Here is a 26,533-nt window from a genome sequence, read left to right on the forward strand (position 1 = left end):
GATTAAACGGATAAAGAAGCAAATTACAGGACGGCCAATAACAATGGTGTTTCCTTGACAATGGAGAGGAATAGAAAGAGAGACAGAGGTACTTCTCGTACAAAGAGGATCGCGTTCCAGTTTCATATTCCATTTACCGCCTAATTGGCACTATACCATAGATAAATAATTGCAAGAACTTGGGAATAATGACGGCGAATAGCGTGACATGTGTTATTTCACGGCAATATAAACTTTTTATTCAATGCAAAAGAATTGCACACACGCGCGATTACATTTAACGGTCCACAATTGGTCCATAAAGGAATAATGTCGTTTCGTTAAAGTTCTTTTTACGCGTTGCAAGTCTCAAATAAAAGAAGTGAATTGTATATTTTGCAGCATATTTTGCATTGTGTTCAAACGAGAACGATGATTAAAACGTAATATCTGTCCAGCTTGCGTTTAAAGTAATTCAGATTAAAATTATTGTGCTCGAAACAGCGGAATAAATGAAACGTGTTAACGTTTAAACGGTCAAATATCCGAGTGTCCCATATTTTTTACGGGAAAAGGAAAGATGCAAAAGCGGATGAGACTAATCCATGGTTCCCACGTCAATCCTATGCTCGCTCGAGTTTTTATTTCACAATGCGACAGAAGCATGAATATAATCATCCAAACGAGAGCAGCGAGACCGCGCCCCATTTCGCGACTCGTCCACGTTTCGTCGACGCGAAACGAGACAATGCATTATCGAAAATTGCGTCGGATTATTTTCTCGAGGATGAACGCTCTCCTCGCAAAGAACGCGCAAAGAAATTGACATTCGCGCTACAGAGTATTTTATTCGCGCAATCGTATCTCATTTCCGTGAAATCGGAGAAGGAGGAACGAAGGAGGATATTTGAAGGAGAGTTAAGTTTTCAAAGCACGATATTCTCTCGTCCGTTCGAAAGAAGAAGAAAGAAAGACCGAGGAGAGAAGAGAAAGACGTCGTGGGGACGCGTGTTGCGCGCGGATGCACTCGCGCGGACCGTTCAGGAGGAACGTCAAGTGTCGCTCGTCGAAATTGGAACGTCGAGTCCACGATTCGAAACGGCGGCGCGGAACGGATTGACCTCGATCATGCGAGTGCGATTTTTGAGCGAGAGAAGCACCGGAGCGTGCGTTGCCACCGTCGTCGACCCTACGATGAATCGTCGTCGCTCCCCGCGCGCCCTTCCCCCTCGCGCTTCCACGCGGCCGGCGCGGCGGATGCACCGAGTTTCGCCGATCGAACTCGCTACGACGAGTCCTTCAACGTCGCGTCGTCGCGCCGCGCCGCAATCGACGGAATCATTCGGTCGCTATTTTTCCTCGTGTCGAATCGGAGCGGAAGTTAAGGAGCCGTGATTCGCCTCGCTTTTTTCATCCTTCAACGGCGCTCGCAGTCTGACTCTGAGTTTATCGATTTTCTTTTTTCACAATTTAAATCCCTCCTCCACTTTTGTTATTCAATGGCGCTCGTGTCTGATTCAATTGTATCGATCCTTATTTTTCCTCGCGTCGAATATGAATGGAGTATACGAGTTAAATGCCGATACATGTCATTGTTAACCGACATGACTCATAGCAGCGTTGTGTCGACCGTTATTTTCCCTTTATCGAATAGAAAGGATGTAAGCACAAACGGAAATCATCGAAATTTATCAAAGTCTCTCTCGTAAATCCCGAATTAGATGCCCCAGTAGAAATTTTTCTTATATCGAATACAAACGAATAGAAAGTTAAACGACGGGAAAAGACTTCAATTTATTCCTCGTTATCACTTTAACGACACTCATCGAAATTAATTAGTGTTTCTTGAAATTATTCGGACAGGAGGTGATGATTCACATTAAACTGATTAATCGCAAAACAAATTTGTAAGGAAAAAAGAATGAACGAGAAAAAAATTTAGAAAATGTTATTTCTCTTTATAAAAAACATATATATAATATATATACGAATCGCGTTCCTCCACGAGAGCATCGTAATTAACTTCTTCCTTCTCTTCCTTTACTGTCTCGCGCACTCATCAAAACGTCATCCACAGACACGGCAGCATAAAGAGATTTTTCGCGAGGACACAATAGACCTGTCCGTGTCACACTACATTTTTTGCACTTTGCGCACACGAAACGAAAGCTGCGACCGAACGAGAGACGAGCCCTAAAAGCGCGAAGAATATATCGCGATGTTAGCGGACCTGCCGATGAATATTAAGGACATTCCGGATGCGCCGCTCCAGCTTCATTTCGGCACTGCTCGACATGCACATTTCGCTCGCGCTCGCGTCATATCGACCCCTCGACCCCGACGTCTCTACCCACTACTCCGAAATCCGATTCGGAGCGCCGAGGCCCTCCAGCCGAGCAACAGCTCGTAGCGACCCGAACAAAGGATCGCACCCGGGCGAACGGATTTGCCTCTGATAATATATCCTTACGATTTCTAGGCGTCACCAGCGACCCGGAGAAGGCGTCGTCGGAATCGACGGTGCGCCGCCATCTCGGCGAGTCCCTCTCTCTCTCTTTCTCTCCCTTTCTCTCTTCCTCTCTCTCTCTCTGCTTCGTGCGAGAGATAATCGTCCGGACAGGATCTGTCGGTCCTGATTTTTCGCTTTCTCGCACTCGCCGATATCGCAATTTCACGACGCAGACCGCACCGACCGCAATCGACAGTGAGCACTCGCTCGCACGCGATTCCGCGTGATTGTTTTCTGTGTATGAGCGGACACTCACACCGGGGACGCGTACTTGTCACTGCGCGCGTACGCGTGAGCGCATTCGCACTGCACCGCTCGCGCTCGCTTCTCGTTCACGCACTCGAATGCAAGCGTACGCTTTGCGGTCTCGTCGCAGCTCGTCGCCGCGGCTCGTATCCGCCTCGTAACATTGTTGTTGCGGATTATCTCCAGTTATACCTGGCGCTGGTGAAGAAGCTCCGCGAGTTTCGCTTCCGGATGTCGACCACGCCGCGATGCGTGCGTCGCACGCTGTCGTGCTTACTACACCCACACACGTATACACAGGGCACACACACACAGAGCGGCCGCCTTCTCCGTTTAATATATCGCGCGCGTATTAGTCCGATAGTTTCACACGCGGCCCGAGCGAACGAAGAGGCACACACGTGTGCGCAGACACGGACGCGCTCCGTTCCGCGTGCGTGTCCGCTCCCGGATGACGATGACGGCGTGGACGGCGAGGAAACCGGCTGGCGCGCGATGCGACGTGCTCGCCGTGGCCGACTCGAGAGGGCACGCTTCTCTCGTGCTGAAAAATCGGGGAAAATCGATCGTCGACCAGGCGGGGCGCCGACCGAAACGCCGTGGCAGCTGCTCTCGCTTTCTCTCTCTCTTTCTCCTGCCTCCTATCCCCGTCTTTGTTTCTCCCGGGCTCTCTGTATAGTCGGCTTCCTCTCGCACACGGTTGCCGGCTGTCACGATCCCCTCTTCTGCGCGTTTCTCCCGTGACCGCTCCGCTCGTCTCTCTCGCGCAAACGGCGTCTTCTCTTTCTCTCTTGGATCTTTGAATCAGCTGCCTCTGCCGTCCTTCTCTATCTTCAGCTTTCCTCTCTATCCCTTCTTTCGTTCTCACTCTTTCTTTCTCTTTGATAAATTTGTAAAAAGAAGTCTTACACAACTCTAATAAGATTCTTCAATTTTTTTTTTGAATAAATCCTTTTAATGCTAATCTTCCATTGAAAATGTTAAGAAATATTGCACTGCTTGGGAAACTCTCAAGCGCGAGTATCTAACACGAGCATGAGATATTGAGAATCCGTAGATACTGCTGTGAGAATGCACTTTCCTTCGCAACGAAGAAACTTCGGCGTTCACAATGAGATTTCAGATGAGAGTGCGGCTGGAACACGGCTAGAAAGTTGTCAGCGCATAAAAATGCGCAGAGCCATGATGATGATTCAGAACAATGATGAATCACCAGCAGTAGATGCGTTTACATTATCGTACTGCGTTTCAAATATTTCAAAAATAAACAGGTTTTTCGATTTCAAGAATTCGTCGATTCTTTTCTTTTTCGAAACATTTCTTAAAGTTTTATTATAATATTTTAATTATAATATACTCGTTATATGTATTATGTAATTTAATAAATTCATTTCGAATTCGATTCGAACACGGCAGAAATGCCGAGTTCAAGTCTGAGGAGAATGCAAATCTATTATAATAATTATATACTTTCAATATAAATAAATAATGCACAAAGAAATATTTGCGTTCGTATCAGTGAAGAACTCTTGCCTTGCAGCTCCAGCTAAGCCAGCTTTCCACGAATGCTTTATCACAAATGATATCACGTTCTGTTTTACCGTACCCGGGTATTCGCGCTCTTTATCTGTTACTGTACTCGAGATTCCCCGCTAACTTAATTTTACATTCAACTTTATCATTCAGCTTTAGCAAAAAAAAAAAAAAAAAGGTAAAATAATTTTTTTTTCCCCTCTCTACTTACCGCCTTCGTCGGTCATCACTGTTACAGTCGAAGCCGGTCCGTGACCCTCGGGGTTGAATATTTGCAAGGAGACAAGGTACTGCGTAAAGGTATCCAAATTGTGAATACTGTGATTCTGAAAAGCAAAGATAAAAAAAATGTACCTCTATTTTTCATACATATTTTTTTGTAATAACAATGCACTAGAATAATATGTCACGCAACTTACGTCGACAGCAGGATCGCGGATATAAATATTTTTCATTTCTTCATCCGCTTTTTCGCGTCGTCGGTATCCTATGCGATACCCGAGGAACTCGCCGTGTATGGTGTCACGATTCGGCGGTTTCCATGCCAGATAAATAGACGTCGCCGAGGTATTATGAGCTGCGGTGATGGTCGGTTTTCCTTCTGGGACTGCAAACAATCATACATTGTGTAAATCCTCTGAATCCTGAACTTTTGGAGACGAGGGTCTTAAAAATAAACACGCACGGCATCTAATCCTAAAAAAGTATCGCGCAGAAGTATTATCTTTATATTCATAAATATTGTTACGCACAAAAGTTGGCAAAAGTTTTTCGCAGTGATCAGTTTATCCAAATACCTCGTATATCGTATATTCCGCGTGAAAAAATAGAGTTTTATTTCCTCCAGAAAATCTCGGTGAAAATTGCACGTCTCTTATCGGAGTTCCTCGAACAAAACGTACACGCGCTATAGAAATCGATCAATGTACGGGAAAAAAAAGAATCGCTTCTAAAGAACAACGCGCGGCGGTATGACATATCGTAAAAATAATATTTAAAGTTGCTGTTGAACGGCATGGTTGTCGGTCAGAAATCGATAGTTGTGATTGCGTCGAATCGTCGAACACGGGTAAATACGTAACGAATATGGAAAAAAATTAAAACGTAATATTTAACCGGCAATCGCGGATATAAATTTTTAAACTAGCGGGATATCCTCTTGGAAATTTCAAGTCTCTGTATGTATGGAGGGGCCGACGATATAAAATTTCCGCGGATTGTACGTATGTACGTACTGTTGACGCAGGCGCGAATACATTTTTCCTCCTCCCCATCCTAATATTGGATATATATTTTCGTCGAAATCATTCAATCTATGTATGTTAACAATATCTCTTTATACATACGATCGTTTACCAGTGTACGCATCGCTTATTGATCCGCATGGAATTGTTTTCAAAGTTGAATATTTTTAATTCATGTTCGCGAGCGCGTAAACCGCATCTAAATCCGCACACCGATATCGCAATCTCTTTTCTACATAGCAAGTGATACGTTTCTGCGTCATTATAGGAAAACGGAGTCAATGAGACAATTATTCCTACATATAAAAAACACTATAGAAATTTCATCGAGAATCGGATATCACTTTTCCGACGTGTAACACGTTTCATAATAGAAGTTCTGAAAAATAGCATTACATTCCGCATTGTTAAAATAAAAAAACAATTTAATGAATAAGACACTCTGTAATCGGATTTGGTTGCCGGCGAAAAATACTCTTTATTACAGATTAATAGATATTTCGTCGAATAATTAAATATTATTTTCTTCATACGTTCGCTCCACTCCGAACTGTAATATCTTTCCGCATTATGAGAAAAATTAGCGGCCGATCGGATTATCTCGCATTTAAAAAGTACATCTCGTTGCAGCCAAATATCATTCACATGTACTTTACACATCCGAGAAGCAACACGGTCATTCAGTCTTTATGACGTCGCGACGCACGGCGGGAGAGGGGATGTGGAAAAATGGTCGCGTAATAATTTTAAAGGCGGCGCAATTTGTTTCGGGTTGCCTTATCGCACGCGAAGCGCAAAGGCGGCGGGAGGGCGGAGCAGGTGAGCCGCTCGTTGTCCTTGTCACAGGGGCGAGCGACGGCCGTTCGAAATAATTAGCATCCGCGCGTCACTTCTAAAACACCCAGACCCCGCGCGCTGTCATGAATATCGCGTCGGCACGCTGGCTGACTCGACCGCGCGGGAGTGAGAAATTGTCGCAGAAATAATACCGAGACATTTAATGCGCGTTGTGTGTCAGTCGCCGCTCAGTTAACCCGACCGTCCCATCCGTCGTGTTAATACCTGTGGAAGCGTTAATTGCACGATCGCGCATACTAATGGCGCGTGAGGATAATCGCGCGGCATCAGGCGTGCATTGTGTCGGTAATGGAAAAATAAGAAACTTTCTAATGATGATAATGTTAGTAACTAATTATTTGATTAATTAATATTTGATTCACTTCTCCCCTCGAATCGACATTTGCATTCGAAGCCAAAGCGAGAGAAGCGACTGATAATTTATGCTTAAAAAAAAAAAGACAATTTCACGTTAATTGCATTTTTCTGATAATTCCTACAAATGTTAGAGTAAGAAAAAAAAAATTCCAATATTCTGCGTACACACAGGCGACGTCAAAATAATGCGATCGATTAATCATTGCGCTGCTTGATTACCAGAAGAGATTATAATCTGTCAAAGAGTGATAAGCCGGCAAGCCGATTGGGTATTAGCAGAATAAGTGGAAAGTGATAAGTCTTTTTAAAAGCGGGTCTCCGCTCTCCACTTTCGCCGAGCAATTTAGCGCCACGATAAATGCGGGCTGCACTTTTTTTACTAGCGCTAAATCTGCGTTAACTTATTATTACTCCGTCGGCGCATTTATGACGATAGCTACGCCGGGGTTTTATACCTCGAGCGATATATTATCGAAGTACCAATTTCGCCGTGAACACCGAACCGCTTAATCGCAACAAACCATGTAAACATGGCTAATGCTGCTCCACGTATCGTTATACTATGTATCGTTAATAATAATGTCGTAAAGACGCGAGCGTATTACACAGTTCGACGTGTGGAATTACCCCATTTCGATCCAAATTGATGCCTCGTGTACTCTCATAATTAATTTTAATTTATTTATTTTTCCGCACGATATACGCACTGTATTATTTTTCGCAAATAAAGGTTTCTCGCGATTAAGCGGTTCAGCGCGCTCACGTGCGAAATTCGTATATTTCGATCGTAATATATCGCTCGGAGCATGAAAAATGAATATTACCGTGATAATGATGGGATAGAATCAAGAATCGTGATTTCGAGTCCTCGGACGATTCATCATTTAACCGAGGAGGGACAAAGTATCGTCGTTATGTAATATCAAGGCGGAAAATAAATTACTTCGGTCACTGTGCTATAGAGATTCCTTAGGCTCCATCGCTACGTCGAAACGTGACTCGCGGAAAGGCGCCTTTATTGCATCCACCGAGTCCCTCCACTACTTTATCAACCCCGTCGGAATCGAAAATAGTTCACAGCAGGCAGAAGCTACCGCTCTTTCCCGATTCTCGAGACGACTCTCGCGAATGAACTTGCCCAGCACCCCGACCCATCGGATGTTGCGGCGGCAACAATGCGAGTCCCTCTCTTTCCCTCATTTTCGGTCTCTCTCCTCCGCGTTCTTTCATCCGAGTTTTCGCCCGAGAGAGGCTTCGCTCTCTCAATTTATCCTACGTAGAAATTAACTATGCTGAATGCGTGATGCACATTTAATCGACGAGCAAATTCCTCGGCTGAATCAACCGGCGATTAAGCCTTGAGTCCTTCATTTATCGTTGTTATTACAAGCGGTCGTTAATCTGCCCAACTTGCTCAATATACTGAATTAACAGCGCGGTCACCGACAATGCGTAATCTTCTCGAGTTGGTGCAACCGAAATCAGTGGCGATATAACATCAAACTCTTATAAAGAGAAAAAAATGGAAAAATAGCAATTGGAATTAGAAATTCAGAAAGAAAGCTACCTCTTATTCATGTAAAAAAATTCTCATATAATACTTGAACATGACGATTCGTGTCTGATCGCAGTTACAGCAGGATTGTCACAAAAGTCTTAGAGAGACGTGCTTTTTCACTGACATCGAAGATGTCCGAGAGAAAAAAAAAGAAAAAAAAAAGAAAAAAAAAGAGCGCGACGAACTGTAACCCTCCATAGCCGAGTTCCTGCAATTTTCAGACCAACCCTCGGACTCGTCGGTGCGAATGAACTTACCAGGACGACGCAGTGCCGACGGGTGTCCCGATAGCTAATTGGTAGCTCGGTTGCGCTGTATATTTATGGCGAGAGCGAGCGAACGAGGTCCGGAAATGGGCACGAGAAGCGGTGGTGCCGTGTACGTATTGAACCCGGCCGCGGAGTAAAGTGGTAGTGGAGAAGTTTCGTCGGTCCGTGCCCTATTGATCCGGGTGCACGGGGGGTGCTTTCATTTGAGCCATCGTGAATTCCCGTGCTGTTGCCGCGCGAGGGAGGCGAGCGGGCGAAATGCGCGAGCGCTACCGCCGACCTACCTATCCGACCGGCCGGCCGGCCTACCGCACCGATACCCACGAATTAGAATCACGAATTAGAATCCGGTGGCATAAACCAATGCGCGTCCGGGTCTCCTCTATGTGCGACCGTCCGCCGTTCGTTCGTCGAACCCGCTGCTGCCGCCGCCGCCGCCGCCGCCGCCGCTGCCGCCGCGCTTGCACGAAACGCACGCAACGTGACCCGTCTACGCGTCCTGTCAATATTGACGCATTACTCGACACTCGTACGATCGTTGATGTCGATGTGGGCATATCGACTGCCGCATTCCATTCGTATCCTGCAAACTGAAACGAATCGCGCGTCGCACCACGCCGCACCGACCGACCGACCGCGAAAGGTATCGTTTTTCAGAGAGCGCGCCAACAATGTTTCCTCGTTACAATCTGAAACGTCTGGCGCATAATTAAAAATGAATAAAGGCTGGAAACCAGGTGAGCACGTTTCGACAAACGCGAGAGTATGCCGCGTAAGAAATAAATCTTTTTTATCCACGGTCCCAGAAAAATTACGGACGGAAACAAAAAAAAAAAAAAGGAGTAATTTACACCTTCTTCCTTTTTCACATTAATGATGTATTCCCTCTTACGTTTATTTATCTCGCGTGAAAAAAGTATATCTCTTCGTAAGCGACGTAAGAAATGTAGCAGCAGTCGAATGTAGCAAAACTACTTGTTCCTTTTCTCCATATGCTGCGCCGCCGCGTCGATTTCGAGTACATACGATACCCGTTGCATCGGCAACGCGAATATATCGCGACTGCATTTCATCCGCGCGCGCGCGCGCGCGTTGTGAACCAGCAACGTGCATCGCACGACGAATGTATCGTTTTTCGATCGCGTTCTGCGTCTCGTGAAAAAGTTTTTTTTTTCATCCCATTTTTAATACGTATAGAAAAATTCGTAGTGTATCGTGTTACTTAACACTGCGCAAAAACTACACACATGTCCCAAAAGTTCGGCAATATTGCATTTCCCAATATATATTCATCAACCGATGATACGCGGCTCGATAGTTATCGGAATCCTAAACCACCGTGAGAAAGCGTACGTGTGGCCGCGGTCACGTAAAAAATTACTTCGATTTTATCGCGGGACGTTATCACGGGACGCTAATTCGGGGCACAACTGATCGGATCGCACGCGCGATATTGCGACGGGAAATTGCGAAAGCGCCAACGTTGATGATACGCCAGTGTAATCGCGCGTAGAACGGGATTCATCGGCCGCCGCCGGGTAATATCGCCGAATTTTTTCCGCCGCGCGGGGCGATGACACGCCACGGGGCGACATTTCGCGGCGTTTAAATTAATTATTGACATCGAGTGTACTCGCGCGTTCACGCGTACACACGTATCAATGTGACGATACTAGGAAGTAACAAGGGGTTCGACAATACGGGTGCGTCTCAATAACCCGGATAATTATTCCCATCTCACGCGCTGGAGCGACGAGCCGCTGCTGCCGCCGCCGCCGCCGCCGCCGCCACCGCCGCCGACGTCGACACGGTTACGTGGTATTTAATAGCATCGGTTTTGTTATACACCGCTCCGCTTTGGAAATAACCGCGGCGCAATCTGGTGCCTCAATTTTTGATGCGAAGCGTCTAGGAAATAGGATCAGGGTGTGAAATGCGAGCGAGTACGTGATGAATCTCGTTGATCTACTACGAGAAGTGCGGGCGCAACAACATAATGAATGAATGAAGAAATCTATATATCTAGGCAATAGTTTATTTAATAATGCAGATAATGTGTGCGTTAATCAAAATAATTATAATATAAAGCTAAATATGACATTGGAATGTTTAGCAATGGCGAACCACTATATTCAAAATATCCAACGACCAAATTTACGCTTTAATTTAAAACTTAATTGGCAAGCTATTAAAATTAATATTATATTATACAATTAATAACTGTATTACTACATAATAATATATAGTGTACTTCCTATAGGGTGTAGTATATTAATATAAATTAATAAATAAATTGAAAATTAAAAGGGTATGTATGTACGCAAGCATGTGTGAGCAATAAATGTGAACACGAAATGCAAGTCTTATTTTTTTACTCTCTAAACAAACTAAATTATAATGAGTTTTATTATATTATCTATAATAAATAGTGTAATATATAATAAAGATCATAACAATATTCATAATATACGTATAAATGCATTGTGATAGCTAATGTCTGAATGCCAGTTTTCAGCAAAACTATTAAATTGAAACATTGTTGAAAATTATATACATAGCATTTATTATAAAATATTTTTCGTAATATTGATTATATATCAAGTGTTAATTGTTTAAATTGATCCTACAAGTATTTTTCGCAAATACTAGATAAATGATCAATGGAGTGTAGAATTAAATTATATAAAACTATAAAAAACAAAAACAAAGAAAAAATCAATTGCAACAGATCCGAAAAAATTCTGTTCTCATTTATTCATTTGTCCATTAAAATGAATCCGAATTCCACATACGACGGTATATACAATCCACGAGGTATCTAATTCCCGCTGGACCGCGAGTTGACCCTTCGCGCGCGCGAGTAACGCGGTAATTGGGCCTGCGATCAGGACGCGCGGGAATCCAGGTCGGAAAGGGTAGAGCGTGGAGAGGAGATGGTCCACGGTGCCGTGCACGCAAACTTTGTCGTCCGTGGCGCGTATATATACAACTACACGTTACTAGCCACCCCATTGCACGCGGGCGCTCGAGCTCGGTGGAATTTATAGGGCTCGCTTTGCGCGAGGCGGGCGCTCAAGCTATTTTATTACGCGCGGGAGAGCGACGTCGACGACGTCGGTGACGTCGGAAGCGTTGACGTTGTCGCCTGACGGAAGAAGGAAATAGGGAAATAGCGGAGAAAGGAAGAGAGAGAAAGGGGGGGGGGTGAGAAAGAAAGGGAACGAGAAAGGGAGATAGAAAGAAGAAAGAGAGAAGGTGAATTATGAAACAAAAGAAAAAGAATAGGCTCGACTCAAGCCTGCTTGTACACTCAGCCGGCTGCCGGCTGCAATTAGCACCCCTTTAGTTAGCCGCTCTGAACGGCTTCTTCTCGCCTCCCCGGATGCCGAGAACTGGCCATGCTCGCGCTCTTAATCCCTACCCAACACTTCCCAACACTCGGACTTTCCTCCTTTCCGTCGGAGTTTCGTCTTCTTCCTCGCCTCGCCGTCAAACGCTTTGTGCCCGCCGGCGCGCTAACGACCGGAGGGTGTCAACCGTTTAATTTAGCATGACGCCTCTCTCAGCGTCATCGTGGTCGACAAACTTCGTTTTGATAACCCGCGGGAGATGTAATTTGGACGATTGAATCGGCTTGGAACGCAGATGTACGCGACGAGAGGACATGCCGTAGCCGATATTGGCCTTCATCCGCAAACTTTACTGTCAGTTTTCTAAAAGACGAGAGCACTTTTGCGACCGCGCGACGGCTTAATTTAGAAATAAATTCTACATAACGCATCGCGTATTTTCTTAATAAAATATTCCAATAAATAAATAACATTAAAATCTAGGGAATAAATTAATTAGAATGATTCATTTTCTATTTACCGAAAAAGTAAGTCTCTCACATTACAATTTCTAATTACGCGCAACGTATATTGCTGTATCAAGACATTAATATATTTATAATACGTTTAATAATTTATAATAATTATATATATACATTTCCCCCTAACAATTATTTTATAATTAAAAATATATATGTTTATAACAATTACATAAGTGTATAAATATTTATGATATATTATTGCGTTTTTGGAAACCATCCAATTAAAATAATAGTTTAATTAATTTGATTAAAGTATAAATGTAATATGTATTATTTATAATACAAACAGAATTTTCGGTGCAGCTGTAATGCTATTTTTATCTCTTATATTCTGCAAAAGAATATATATGCCGCAACAAAATACGTTGCATATGCACACTTGCTGCGATGGCGACCGGTAAAAATGTACCAGTATCGGTCGACTACCCGATAAAAACAAAACAGAAAAAGAGAATTAAAATAGAGAAAACTTACTTTCACGAAGAGTCACCATATAGTAGGATGCTTGACTGGCCTTGCTGCGTCCTAATGCATTTATCGCCGCCACTCGGAAACTGTACACCGTGAACGGCCTTAGATTCTCGACGGTGTAAAACGTTTCGTTGTGCGGCGTTATGATCTCCTTCGTTCCGTTCCATGCACCGTTTTCCCCGATGCTGGAAATAACAAATGCGTCGCATTATGACATTTTCAATTACTTTATTCATATTACAATAAAATTATATATGTACAATTTTCAATTACTATATTCATATTACAGAAAACTTGAAAATCTTTATAGAAAACCTTTATACAAGATTATCCATCTAACATTATTTTATCAAATATCCTTCTCTCCCATCTTTTCTTTCTTTTTTATCTGTGAGAGCAAGCATCGTGGTTGTACGATTCTAAGGGGCTCAACGTGATAGCGCATGTCTATACCTGCCTCTTTCGCAAAGTTGCATGAAACTCCCAAAATGCATTAAGAAAATATTTCCGAAAGTAACGTTCGCTGGGGCATTCTATGTATGAGACGAAGGCCAACTTCTGTGAAAGATATTCAAATTTGTAACTAACCGCGTTCCCAGATGCGCGATTCTTGTGCTAACGCAGCGCATGTTCTTAGTCTCTCAATCTCATTTCAGTATTTTAGTCGCAAAGCATAGAAAGCAGCCGATTCTAATGGTAAATAATCAGAATTATCTAGATTCTTTTACACAGGCTGATAATATTAAAATATACGGCTATAATTTACAAATATACTTCGCGAGCAAGATTAAATATAAAATAAATAAGACTCCGGAATATATATATTTATGACGCGTGAAAATATGTTGAAGAATAAAGATACATCATGCGATACAAGTATAAAATTTCTTTAAATTTTGAAACTGTCAAGGATGGGCTAAAACTTTAGACATGATCTAGGCAATTTCCAAGATCACTTTCAAAATTTACACATGAAAGACGTGGGTCTCTCAGGAATTCACCTGCGTCATGCGAAAGCACGGAAAGTTAAGCGATCACGTGATCGAATTTTAGATCGCTATTTCGGCATTTCTCGCGTCGTACTTGGTTCTCAAATGAATATCGAGTAGCTCGAATAGTTTAATTACACATTAATAATATTTTAATAAACAGTTCTGCCGCTAAAAAACATTTTTGCGCAACTGACAATTAAGCGCCATTTCGGCGTTTTTCGCATCGTAATTTGTCAAAAAACGAGTTAAATCATTTATATAAATCTTCAAACAATTCAATCTTTTATTATAAAAATGTATATACCGGCACAAACACAGACGAATTTTACATACAAATGAATATCGACAATGCCGAATCTACTGACGGGCGATCATCGGTGCATTAGTATACGCATGCGACTGCATTTAATCGCGTATCTGAATATTCGCGATCGGTGTCCGCCGTTTCGCGTTCTGTGGGAGCCATGTCCGTCGGTAGAATCCATTATCTAATACGCGTGTCTCGCGGCATTCGCTCATTCGACGAGCTTCTCGAGTGCCATTCAGCCTCGGAGCATCGAGGAGCATTGAGAAGAGCATCGAGGGATCGTTATAATGGATTAATTAAGACAGCTGATCCCGCTTGTCTCTAGGAGATCCATTCGCGCAACGGTCGTCGTCATGTCGACATGTCGCGAGAGTCCTCGGAATTTTCATGCGATCACACACCTTCGTACTCACGACAGATCGAGAGTGGCGAATGCGTCAACGAATTATCGTTGTGATGCATTAAAGAGTCTGCGCAATTATGACGAAACGCATTTCTCGACATTCGCAATCGATTGCAATTTATCGGATCAATATCCATGAAAAATTAATTAACTTTCTAATAAACGCATGTCGCATTATTCGCCAGCGTGATAAAGTAGCGGGAGCGGCGAATAAATCTACGGGCGATCGTTTCGGTGCGTCAATTAATCCGCGTAATTACAATCAAACGCGGTTCTCAATATCGGATCGTCGTTTATCAAAAGAATTTGTTTACAAATACGCGTTTATAAATTTTGAATTATTCGATATGCATCGCGAATGTATCAAGAGTATCGTGAAATTAAAAAAGGCAGATGATCATTATTCGTCCGCGAATGCTCAACTGTCACGTGCAACATCCACTTCTGGAATTTTCCTTCGCAGCGTAGAATAAAATCAATGAATATTTTCTTAAATTCCGCAAAATTGTGAGAGTGAAAAAGCTGGACGTAATAAACTGCTGGCGAAATTAATGTCGGAGAATTTACACGCGAAATAATTACGACTTCCTCGGAATGTGTGTCGAGTAGTGTAATTCTCGGAGACTAATTAGCGGTCGAAGACGCAGCGTGCCAGCACGGCGGGCGGGAGATTTTATCGTCTCCGAATTGCATATCTGCGTTTTGCAGTAATTAATATAGATTATTAATCGTAGCGCGATCTGTTACAGGAAAGTTTCCGCGCAGCTGCGGTTCAAATAATTGCCACAGTTTGCATTCGCGAGGGTCGGTTCGATCCACCGGTATTGTGCGTACGAAGTCGCGTTACATACATAAGCGCGCGCGCACACACATAAACATAATGTATTTGTCACGTACAGCGAATTGCGGTTATCTCTCGGTACACTGGCGACGTTAATTTTCCAAGTATTTTGCCGGTCCCTTATTTTTCATCAGCATAATCTTGCAGCGGCGATAAAATACCATTTATTCACGGTTTATCCGCGGTTTATCTTTCTCTAGTGTATTAAAGTAACCCACTCGGTTTCGCAGCTACATCAGATAGCGGAAAATAGTTTTCTTTAGCCGAGGGGAAAACACGGGGAGTTACATTTTCACTGTTCTTCAACGAATACGTTTAGCGATTCGATTGTAAGTTTCATTTAGCTTATCGCCGGGATCGCGCTCAAAAGCAACATAATGACGAGAATCGCCGCATTTAGTCGTTGTAATACACGCGGCAAGAGAATACACGTCATACGTGAGCCGGCGAGGCGAATTACAATAGAAGTGAAGAATGAAGAATTACGTTACACACGCGCGCGCGCGCGCGCGCATATTGCAGCTGTGTCCCCGCGTATCAATAGACACATATATTCACTGTACCTCCTGCCGGCGCTATGCTATGTTCAACATCCCTCTATAGGGCGCAACCAATTTACCGCCGACAAACCCCTATCGCCAATTTGCCACTGTGAGATAAGGGAATGATCCAGCAATTAAATACAAAAATGACCTGACGCGTCTGTTTTTTATTTGCGCTATTTTTGCGCTCGGAAGCTCAGCGCGGAAAAGCAATCGACGACTTGTATCCAATTAACGTATTCGTGTCATTGCGCCGTGCGGCAAATTCGTTTGAATTCTCGATACATATATTTTGTACGAAAAATGCGCTCGCTACAGGTGCGAGACATGGATTTAAACGAGTAAATGACATCCGCATTTAACGATTCGGATCCTCACGCTCTCGCGACGAATTAGAGTGGAATTCAAGAGGCATTGTCTTTTTCATTCTCAGAAAGTCGCGCTTACGCAAACATCGCGAAGACTTAATTTAGCCGAGGAAAATGCATGCGGCCTATTAAATTTCTATCCCGAAGAGAAACAACTTTCTTATCAGGGCTTGCGGGAGTAATTGATTGTTTCAGTTCTTCATCTTGATTTTTTTCTATCGAGCGAAAGAAGCGCGCGCGAGTCCGTACTTCCTTTTCGCAAGAGAAACGTATTTCAAGAAACTCGGAGCAATTAATTATTCGCTCGTTCGCGAATGAAAAACAATTTCGCGGCGTCGATTTCTTTTGACTTCTCCGCGCGAATCGCACTCCCAATACACAAATGAAGATACACTTTTTTTCTAAAATAATCCCGAATACGTTAACTTTGTAATTTTGGAACTTTTACCTCGTAAAAGATAACGTATAAATTATTAAAGCCGCGAGTCTGTGAAAGCAATTCAGTCTTGAATTATCGAAAATACCTATAAACAGGATATTCCACTTTTGCCACATCACTTATTAATGGAAAGTTCTTTGACTGTCTGTTAAATCTCTTTTCAAAGCCGATTTTTCCGCAGCAAAGATGCCGGAAAAGGTCATTACAGCTTTCTAATTACATATTAACAAATATTTGATCGCCACATTCTATAATTTAATTTAACGCAAGGTTATTTTCATCACTTGTTCACAAAGTAATCAATTTCTCGATTTTTTTATAAACATATCAACATGTTCGCTAAAAAAATAGAGCATTCGAAAATATTACAGTGCAAGTAGAACACAATGTATCGATATCTGTGTATACATAGCTTTTGAATAGTTATTTTTACGCGTAAACTTTATACGCCGGCTGGCATATTAATTCCCAAAGATGCATACAATAACAGGACAGGATAGAGTCCATTGTCGAGGGGATATAAAAAGGGGCTCGTGAGGATTCAGGATGGAACAATGAAAACTTTAGTTTTGGGAAAACCTAAATCCATCTCCGACACGAAAAGAAAGAGCCTATCAAAACTTTCGGTACGGGTCCTTCATAATTCCAGGTCTATTGTGTGTGTGCCAGTGCAATCCCGATAAATCCCCAACATCGGGGATCCTGGCCAAACAACCGCGCGCATTTCGCTAGGTGCGCGTTGACATGCGTTTCGTGCATAATATCGAACTGTCGAGCGAACCGAATCCACCCGCATCCGCACCCGTGACGGCAATTGGTAGCGAATATCAAATTTTCAGCAATCTTTCGAACCGGATTACCCAACGGAATTCGACTCACGCTCCGCAAATATTTAAGCACGGAGGAAAAAATATATCCACTTTTCCCTCCCGTGTGAGAATTTCCAGTGAGACAAAAGACGCCACTCGTTTTCGAGGAATTACTGCTTATTATCTTTTTAAGATTTATTGCATCGCCAGTCGCGAGATGAGTTGGGAACTTTGATAACAAAAGTTGATAATAAAGTTTCGCCAAAGTTCGGTGTATAAAAAAAAACGAGAAAAGAGAAACAGAGAGGAAACTTCGCAAAAGCAACGCCGGAAAAATTGAAGCATCTTAGGAAGCCGCGGCGCGCACTCTATAATAATTGATTTCTCGCATTCGACGACGATGGAGCGTACGCCGTAATGCGTTAAAGGAATTGATATATTGTCTCGATAAATCAATTCCTGAACCGTTCGCCCGTCCGTCCGCTTCAGATTGTCGGAGATGTTCTTCCGTGATCCACCTGTCGCCGCGGAGAATATACGAAACGTTTGCGCATCGAGGGTGGAATACCGCTTTCCCGATCGTATTGTGTCGTGTGTCACGTACTTTATAGGTCCCCGATTGCGATCGCATGACGCATCGTCTCTCTCTCTCTCTCCCTCTCTCTCTCTCTCCCACCGCCTGTCGTAATAAAGTATATTTCGCCGATCGACAAATGTAAGATGGATGACGCGCCTCAATTACAATGATCATGGGCGATTGCGTTACGGTAAATCCACCGCGACGATCCGCCGCGGCTGTCATCGCGCGCCACCACGCGACATCAATTTTGCTTGCCGCGCGAAAATATCGTATCGAAAGTCGCGAAATTCTGCAGCGCGGGTTATGCGCGATTTCTCCGCACAAAGCGGAATACATATATCGTGTGTACAAGCGGCGTTCTGGTAAATTTGACAACCAAATTACATTACACGCCACGTTGCGCGCGGATACTATCCGACATGTTACCAATTAACTATATTAGCCGTAGCTTCTCGACGTTACAAAGCCGTCTTACATACCGGTATTACCAACTAGACTACTACTCTGCTCGAGCATTAATAAATCGACTTTGGCCCCTTAAATAGCTTCTTCTTCTATTCAAATTGCGCAATCTAATGAAAGCCGTAGTAGATATAAAAAATTGTAAAACTACTGTCTTCGTGATATATATTGAAGTTAAACTCTGGCATATCGTGCCGGATGGCGCGTGAGATCGGTCGGTCCGTTTTTTGTTACTTTAATTTTATCAATTTTTTTTATTTCACCCACATTTGTATAATTTTTAAAATTTTTTCTATCTAAATTCTCTCATTCTTTTATCATACCCTGGTAAATTGAAGATAAACTGTGGCCGAAATTTGTTCATTTTTGTGTATTAATTTATTCTTATAGTCCTCTGTGTTGTTGATTAAGTCTTTCGTTAAAAATAATACGAAAAGAAGGAATCACGCGTGGAATTACGCGACATTTTTTCAACAATAAATATTTTCGGTTGTTCCAATTAATTCCAGTGAATTCAATCAGACGGAAAAGGAAAGCTGAAGGAAACAAGCGTGATATTCCTGGCGATTAAACGGAAAAATATCCTTCGGGAAATAACGATTCGCTAATGACGTATTATCTTCACATTACGCCGCCCGTTTTTCCGCATGATTTACGTCACAGAGTTGGCTTCAAAAGCGCCAACACGATTTCGACGGCCGCGACTCGAATGATAAAAATAAAACGTTAACAAATCGAATCTAGTTTTTCGCGAATTCTCACTATTTTCGAATTTCACTCTCTATTCATCGCACATCGCTTGAGCGACGTGTAATTTATTGCCGCATATACGCGTTGACGAAATGCGATCGGATCGGCCTAGTTTTCTTCGCCGACGTGTACATACATATTTCCGTGGACGCGTGCATTCGTTGTATATCGGCGCATCAACCGCATTACGCGTATGCGTGTGCACGGCTTTTGGAGATGCATGCGGAATAAATTGCATAAAATGAATAAAACGTTGTATCCTTGCGATGAATAATTTCGGATTAATTCACCGTGCCTCATCGCCATAAATGTACGAAACGAACGTCGCTGATCGCAATTAAATGCCACTTTTGCATTTACGAGCCGGCCAGCGCACCGGACGTTATACGTCCGAAATTACGTCATTATTTAGCGTCGTAAATACGAGCAAACGAAACGTACACGCTTCGCACGAAACTGTGCGGACTTGTTGCGCGTAAAAAATTTGGCGCGGCAAGCTGCACTATTTATTTTACGGGCACTTTGCGCTATTTACTTTACGAGCTTCTTTACAACGCGCTGTTAAACGTTCGTCGCAAACTGTGAATAGCCATTTTCCGGAATATGTAGATTCCGCGTGCGAGGGTCTACCCACTAATTCCAATCGCCCGGTCGGCGATACAACGCTTTCGCGTTACAGTCGATTGCGCAAAACTTGGAGAATACGAGCGGTTTTCGCGTCGCGCCGATTATTGCGGTAATCTGCGACAATTAGCGAAGATTTGCGACGCTCGCAATATATCGGGAACGTACGCGCCGAACGCAGGCCGTGATTCTGGCTCGCGGCAAACGTCACGATTGTTTATGCTCAAACGGAATGGTAAATTCACGCGTATTATCGGTGCGCGTTACGTATCGCCGGCTCGGACACCCAGCACAACCATCGAAATGTCAATGATAATCCGATAGCGCAACGCCAAGTTCAATAGGGTGCACTTCCGCGGAGAACGTTATAGATCTGTGTCACTTGAAATCCGAGGATCTCAGATCCTCCGCCGACAATCTGTCGTACCTCATACTCGCGTCTTATCCGGCTCGTAAATACGATTTTACGGGGGGAGGAGGGAGGGAGAAGGGGTTTATATATCTTAGAAGAAGGACGTTTATATATCGGATCGAAGGAAAAGAATGTGTCGTGAATCGAAAGGGACTTATCGTACGCATTTGCTAACGTTTACCGACACACACGCACACATACACACACATACAACGGCTAATGTTTATTTATCCGGGTTGTTCAGCCGCATGTGCGGAAGCTCGCAGAGCAAATATGGATTTATATTCTACTAGGCTTTACGATGCAATGCTACGATGGACGCGCGCCGTTGTCGACGTCGCGGGCTTCCTGCGCTCATTGGCTTGAACGTCAACGAGTCGTGTCGAAAATGACAGCGGCGCGATCAAGTCCAGATTAAAAATAATGTAAGCCATTGGCCGCGCTCGTGCGTGTGGATGCGTCGCATAAATCAACGCGCAGCCGGATATATATATTCGCGTCCTATATACATACGTCCTATATATTTTCGAGTTTACCTTCGATGCACTTATCGATCTCGGGTCGGTCGGGCTGGCCGTTTTGACGACGAGATTATTGTGCGTTCCGCGCGCGAGCGCGATCGACGAGAACTCGCGGATAAAATCGCGCCGACGTGATTGACGTATTTTATGGATAATAAATTTCACCATTTGCGACGTATTAACTAGACGCGAACTCTTGTAAGCTGCTAGAAATTTATTTGCCTTCAACGATAAATCATTTCGGCCATAGATATCTATAGCGCGCATCCCGAAACGGCGAGCCGCGAGGAGGACGCGAATAAGGAAACTGCGCAGTAAAACATTTCATGACAGTTGTTTCGCTCGAAAATGTGACAAATCAAGCGTCGAGGACGCAATAAAGCGTCCAATCGAAAGCTTCAAGCACGTCGGAGGGGGGGGGGGGGAGAAAAAAGAGAAGGAAGAAGAAGACAAATCTGTGGATTCGAATATTTTCCGTAACCGATCGAACGTTAACAATTGCGTTTAGAGGCGAAATTGGTCCGCTCCGTCTGCGGCAAAAACACAAATTTTAGGATAAATTCTCGGAGCGCACCGATGCTGTCACGAATGAATGATCCAAGTTTCACGGGCCGGTTCATCTTGCCGCAGCTCGCTGCAACGTTTCGCGTTTACTTTATGCGCGTTACAAGCAAAAGTACACCCATAATGCACGGAACGATGGCGAACAGCGGCAAGGGGCGGCCGGGGAGAAGCGGAAACGCGGGAAATCTCGAGTTTTCCAACAGCACGCCATTGATTTCGTCCTCGCTGCCGGCGGTGCCGCACTCTAACGTGTGTCCTCCTCTCCACCGTAATAGATTATTTTCACTCTCGCGCAACCGCTTGCTTCCGCGACCGCGTAAACAAACATTTTCCTTCGCGTTTATACGCCCGCACTACGAATGAGCACGCGTCGCGCTCGATTGGCACGAAATTTTTCTGGTAAAACGCGAACACGGCGTACCTGGGTTGCGATGATTGAAACCCCCGTCGATATTGCGCGCGGCGTTTGTTTTTCGGTAGCCTTTGTTTCGACGGCTTGTCCGCAACGTAATCGACAATAGCGTGACGATATCGCGATGCAATCGAGTGCATCGCCGAGCGTTGCGAAAGTCTCTGCTCTGTTTCGCTGCGCTGCGCGTCTTAATTAGTATTTGTATAAGCTATTTTATTCTCCTGTTGTTTTTTCTCCCATCTGGATAATAAATGAAAATTCGTATATATGTTTTCTTAAATAATTGACTAATTACGCATAAATGGAAATGTTCCTAAAATCAGCAATACATTCGTTTAATCGACTTGATATTCTTTCATATTTTGACTGTTTACATAATTTATACATTGATTTTGGTAATGCATCCTCCTGAAAATTTGATGAACTACCACTATAATTTTATCTCACGATAACGAGAACGTGTCAATCATTTGTCACGATATGAATAACATATTACTATTTAATTACATCCATGAAAATGAACGTCAAGAGTAGAGCTTAAATAAAATCTAAATTAATATAATATTTAGATTTCAATTATCTAGTTAAATAATTGGATGTACTCGTAAATTAAAATAAGAGTAATTTTTTCATTCTTAATTTTTAAATAACTCGTCTGGTGAAAAGTTATATGTGTTAGCGACACCGGTTACTCCTTTACCGGTTTCTCATCAAGCGGATTTAATATTAGATCTTTGAAACTTAAGGATTTAATAAAAGATTGAGGCTAATCTCTTACATTTTTCTTTACAAGAAAGAACAAAAATAAAAAAAAAACAAATTAACCCAGCGCGAATACTTGAAAGAATTAAGATCGTTTAAAGTCTCTGAAAAAAACTGTATTAGACTACCGTTGCAGCGAAGCTTTTAATTGTAGGTGTTCATCGCCTAAACTGCTTCTCTCATAGACATGCAGATTGTAGTTTCAGCCGGAGCCCGTGATTCTGCATTAAGTAGTCATTTGCGAAAGAAGAAAGGAGCTCAGGCGGAGCGGAATCCGAAGAATAGAATTCCTACCGAACTGTCTCTTTTGCGAGCGCGTATTATCGTAACTCGCTTCCCTCCGCCTCCGCGCCGACGCGAACTTGACGCAACGTTGTCGATGTGTATCGTGCAGAATCTCACGGAGTTTAGCGATAATGATTACGCGCGGCTCGTTACACCGCTCGCTAGTCTATGCCATAACGTGTTATCCGTGCGCGCGCGCGCGCGCGTATGCAGGTATCGTTCTTGCTCGTCGGAAGCGCACACAATGCCGTCGTATCAAATCTGGCCTAGGCGGGCGGCACCGTTCGTAACCAGTCTAAACACATACACGGCGGCGGGAATCTCTCTCCCGACCGACTGTGCGGCGCGCGCTATCAGGACCTCCGTTTCGCAACTGCTCTAATAACGTATGGCCAGAAGGGAAACCCGCACTTCGCCGCGCTGTCCGCATTGGTTCTCGCTGGCGAGGAGATTGTGCGTGCCGTACTTGCGTACATATTAACGGTGTCCACCGCACACACAGCGGCCAGTCGTATATTGCGACATAATTTATACGTCGGTGCACCGTAGCGCGTTATCCTGCTGATTTGACGAACCAGACACTTTTTCCCCGCGATAACGAGAGCAGACGATTTTGCGATTCGGGAATCGGATCGATCATTGATGTACGTCATGAATGGCGGTGTCGATTGCATCGATTGAAATAGAATGTATAAGTCGGGTGGAATTTAAATAGCAAAGAGATGAAGCTTGATTATTGGATTCATTCACTAAACTAAAAATCTGTATTTATAGCAAAATTCTGATGAGAGTGACATTCATGCGAGTTATAAGTGCAATTTTCATGGTTAATTTCGTCCCCGGCGGAAATTTGATTAGGTACTCGTGCAATCTTGCGATTCGCGCCGGAATAAAGTGCTCGGCGTTGGCGCGCATCGCCGGCTCTATATTTCTCCTCGTGTCTGACTATAGCGCGGGGTTTTTCCCCTTTCAGACACCGTTTACGCGCACAAACGCATATTCCTTTTGTTTTTCACGCGCCATTCCACCAGAACGCGTCCGATTTAATGCTGAATGCCTTCCGTGAGCCGTCGAAAGAACTCTCGAGGATATATTAAGGGTCCTCAGTGGCGTCAAGCTTCTTTCCAGGAAACTGAAATGATCCGCGGCGCAGTCAAAGCCATTCGTCGATGCCGCGCGCCCCAATCGTGAGATATTCGGAGAGGAAATTGCCTCGCGATGTCGCCGGATCAAGATCCGAGTCATTCGTTCTTCCTCGATCGTATTGAATTTCAAGTGTTACGCACTGCTATAATTTATTTCTCGAAATAAAGATCTGCAAATCAAACACGTAGATCTTGAAAGTAGACACGTGAAAGGTTTGTGGAAATAATTTCCACGATTTTAAATTTTCATCCCGATTGAAAATAGATAGAGTCTCTCTCGTAAACACGTGAAGCTCTCCCTCGTTAAGGGGTTTTAGGGAGGAAAATTTTCGGGAAACTAAACAATTCGTTATATCCCGGCCATTTGTCTTCCTCTCCACTCGCGTGACTCGTGTTGACTCGACGACTCTCCGCGCCTAGTTACTATTCAAGTCTCGTGGTTTATTACGCGTGACACCGTAACGGGGTATACGCTCGTCGTGACGATGGAATAAATTGAAATAAGCTGGATGCGTATAAAACTTGGCGCGGAGTGGGAAAGAAGGAATCTTTGAAGATAGAGCGCGCGCGCGCGCGCGCGCACGCTGATCTCCATTCGCGTTAAAAATAGTGTTGCGAGATGAGAGTCGTTCGCCGTTAAAAGCAGGGACCGATTCTCAATTTCCAACGGCAGATGTGATATTCTGGTAAACGAGAGTTGGGATCACAGAGATCCGCCGCAAAAGAGAGAGATTCTCCGCTGTGGTAGCACCGGCGACCACCGCCGAAGGTGAGGAGGAGAGAAAGGAATAGCAAAACGCGACGCGGGGCGGGAGGGGACAAGAGCGGACGGGTGGAAAACGAATAAAAGTTTTTCGATCCCGAAAACTTTTTATGGCCGCCAGTTTCGCTGTATTTTTTGTCGCGAGCAGTAAACGAAGCTCGATTCTTAATAACGCTGGCATGTTCTATGATATTGTTATAGCGCCGAAAATATCGTAGCGTCGAAAGGTTTCGGACGGATGAAAAACTCGTCCGGACGCGCGGCGGCTCCCTTTTCGACCGTTATTATTGCCTCGCACTATCGTATCGTACAATCGTAAATGCGCTAACACCCATTGTCGGCCGTTTTCATTGTTTTCCATTAAATTATAACCGCCGGATTATGCTTCTATCCTGCGGATGGAAATTATATCCACGTTCGAGAGAAAACGGGATCGAATAAATAAACTTTTAAACAACACGATAACGCGCTAATTGAATCGTTTTTAATTGTTGAAAGGCGTGATGTTGGAAAGAATTTTCGAGAAGCTTTAATTATAAAAAAAAGCACTTGACATCACATGCAAGATGTAATTAGCATTAACCGCATCATTAAGTAATTAATATCACGTACTTGTAATAAGGATAATTATTGAATTGTTCAATATCTGAAATTTATGAACATTGCGGAGATTGATGGTTCCGCGGCACGGTTTTGCAGGTTTGAACTTCACGTACACGCACACAACATCAACCAGCGCGAATATCGGAACAATATCACAGGCTTTTTCAAAACACGGTTACTGAGGTTTCATTGCAACGGTGAACACGTTTTCGCGTTGGCGGGAAGCAACACACGAAATGCACGTCACGCACGCCACGTCATTTTGACACCTATCAGTCGAATGAAATCATTATCGACGTTTATCGACGAAGCACGGATGCAAATTTGGTTAACGAAAAGTAAACGTCACTGCTAACCGCAACACTTCGTTATTAAAAGTTTAGTCTGTGGTTGTTCCCCGGAATATTGCGTTTTGTTCATCGCATATTCCATTTTCATTTTGTCGAAAATTTTCGGGAGGTTTGAGATTTGTCACTTTGACGCTGACACGAATGTCTAGTTAAATGTCTGTACTCGTTGAACGCTGCAAACTTTTTTTTTCGCGACGCAAATGTGAAATGTCCCCCACGTTGCAAACAAAAACGTAAAATAGGCTAAAAGAATCAGTTCACATTTAATACTTATATGGCAAAAATGTAAAGGAATATTAAAAATTTTAGTCTGATAAAATAAATTCATATGAAAATTCCGCTGACGTAAAAAAATTAATACAAAGATATAAAAATATAATATTAAAAAATTTCCAAGTTTATACCAGATTTATATTTGAAATATGGCATCCATCATACATATTACACATTTCGCATAATCTACGCATCCGATAAGTGAATTAGAAAATTATATTTTGCTAGGTACAGTAAATTGCGAGATGAAAAAAAGTCGCGAAATAAAATACGAGGAAATATCGATAATAATCGACGTAGCGTTAACAGCAAACGATTTTCCCTCCTTCCACACATTGGAATTACATTCGAACTATTGGGTAGAAGATTTTATCGATAAATTAATGCACGAATTACTGTCGCAATTGCGACATGTGCGGAAAGAGCATCGA

At 43.4% G+C, this 26,533-nt stretch overlaps 1 protein-coding gene across 5 annotated transcripts in view; it reads right to left on the minus strand.

Annotated features, from left to right (window-relative positions):
• Positions 1-26,533, minus strand: part of Ptp99A (Protein tyrosine phosphatase 99A) — a 243,869-nt gene that overhangs the window by 18,373 nt on the left and 198,963 nt on the right. For all 5 annotated transcript variants that reach the window (XR_001100291.2, XM_012362619.2, XM_012362618.2 and 2 more), the window contains 3 exons: positions 12,899-13,080; positions 4,687-4,874; positions 4,479-4,593 (listed from right to left, as the gene is read on the minus strand). Coding sequence is in view for 4 of the 5 variants with exons in the window: in XM_012362619.2 (XP_012218042.1) it covers positions 4,479-4,593; positions 4,687-4,874; positions 12,899-13,080 (485 nt within the window). In the remaining variant the exon portion in view is untranslated. The remainder of the gene's footprint in view (positions 1-4,478; positions 4,594-4,686; positions 4,875-12,898; positions 13,081-26,533) is intronic.

Source organism: Linepithema humile, chromosome 1 (assembly GCF_040581485.1).
Source record: "Linepithema humile isolate Giens D197 chromosome 1, Lhum_UNIL_v1.0, whole genome shotgun sequence".
In the NCBI taxonomy this organism is placed as follows: domain Eukaryota; kingdom Metazoa; phylum Arthropoda; class Insecta; order Hymenoptera; family Formicidae; genus Linepithema; species Linepithema humile.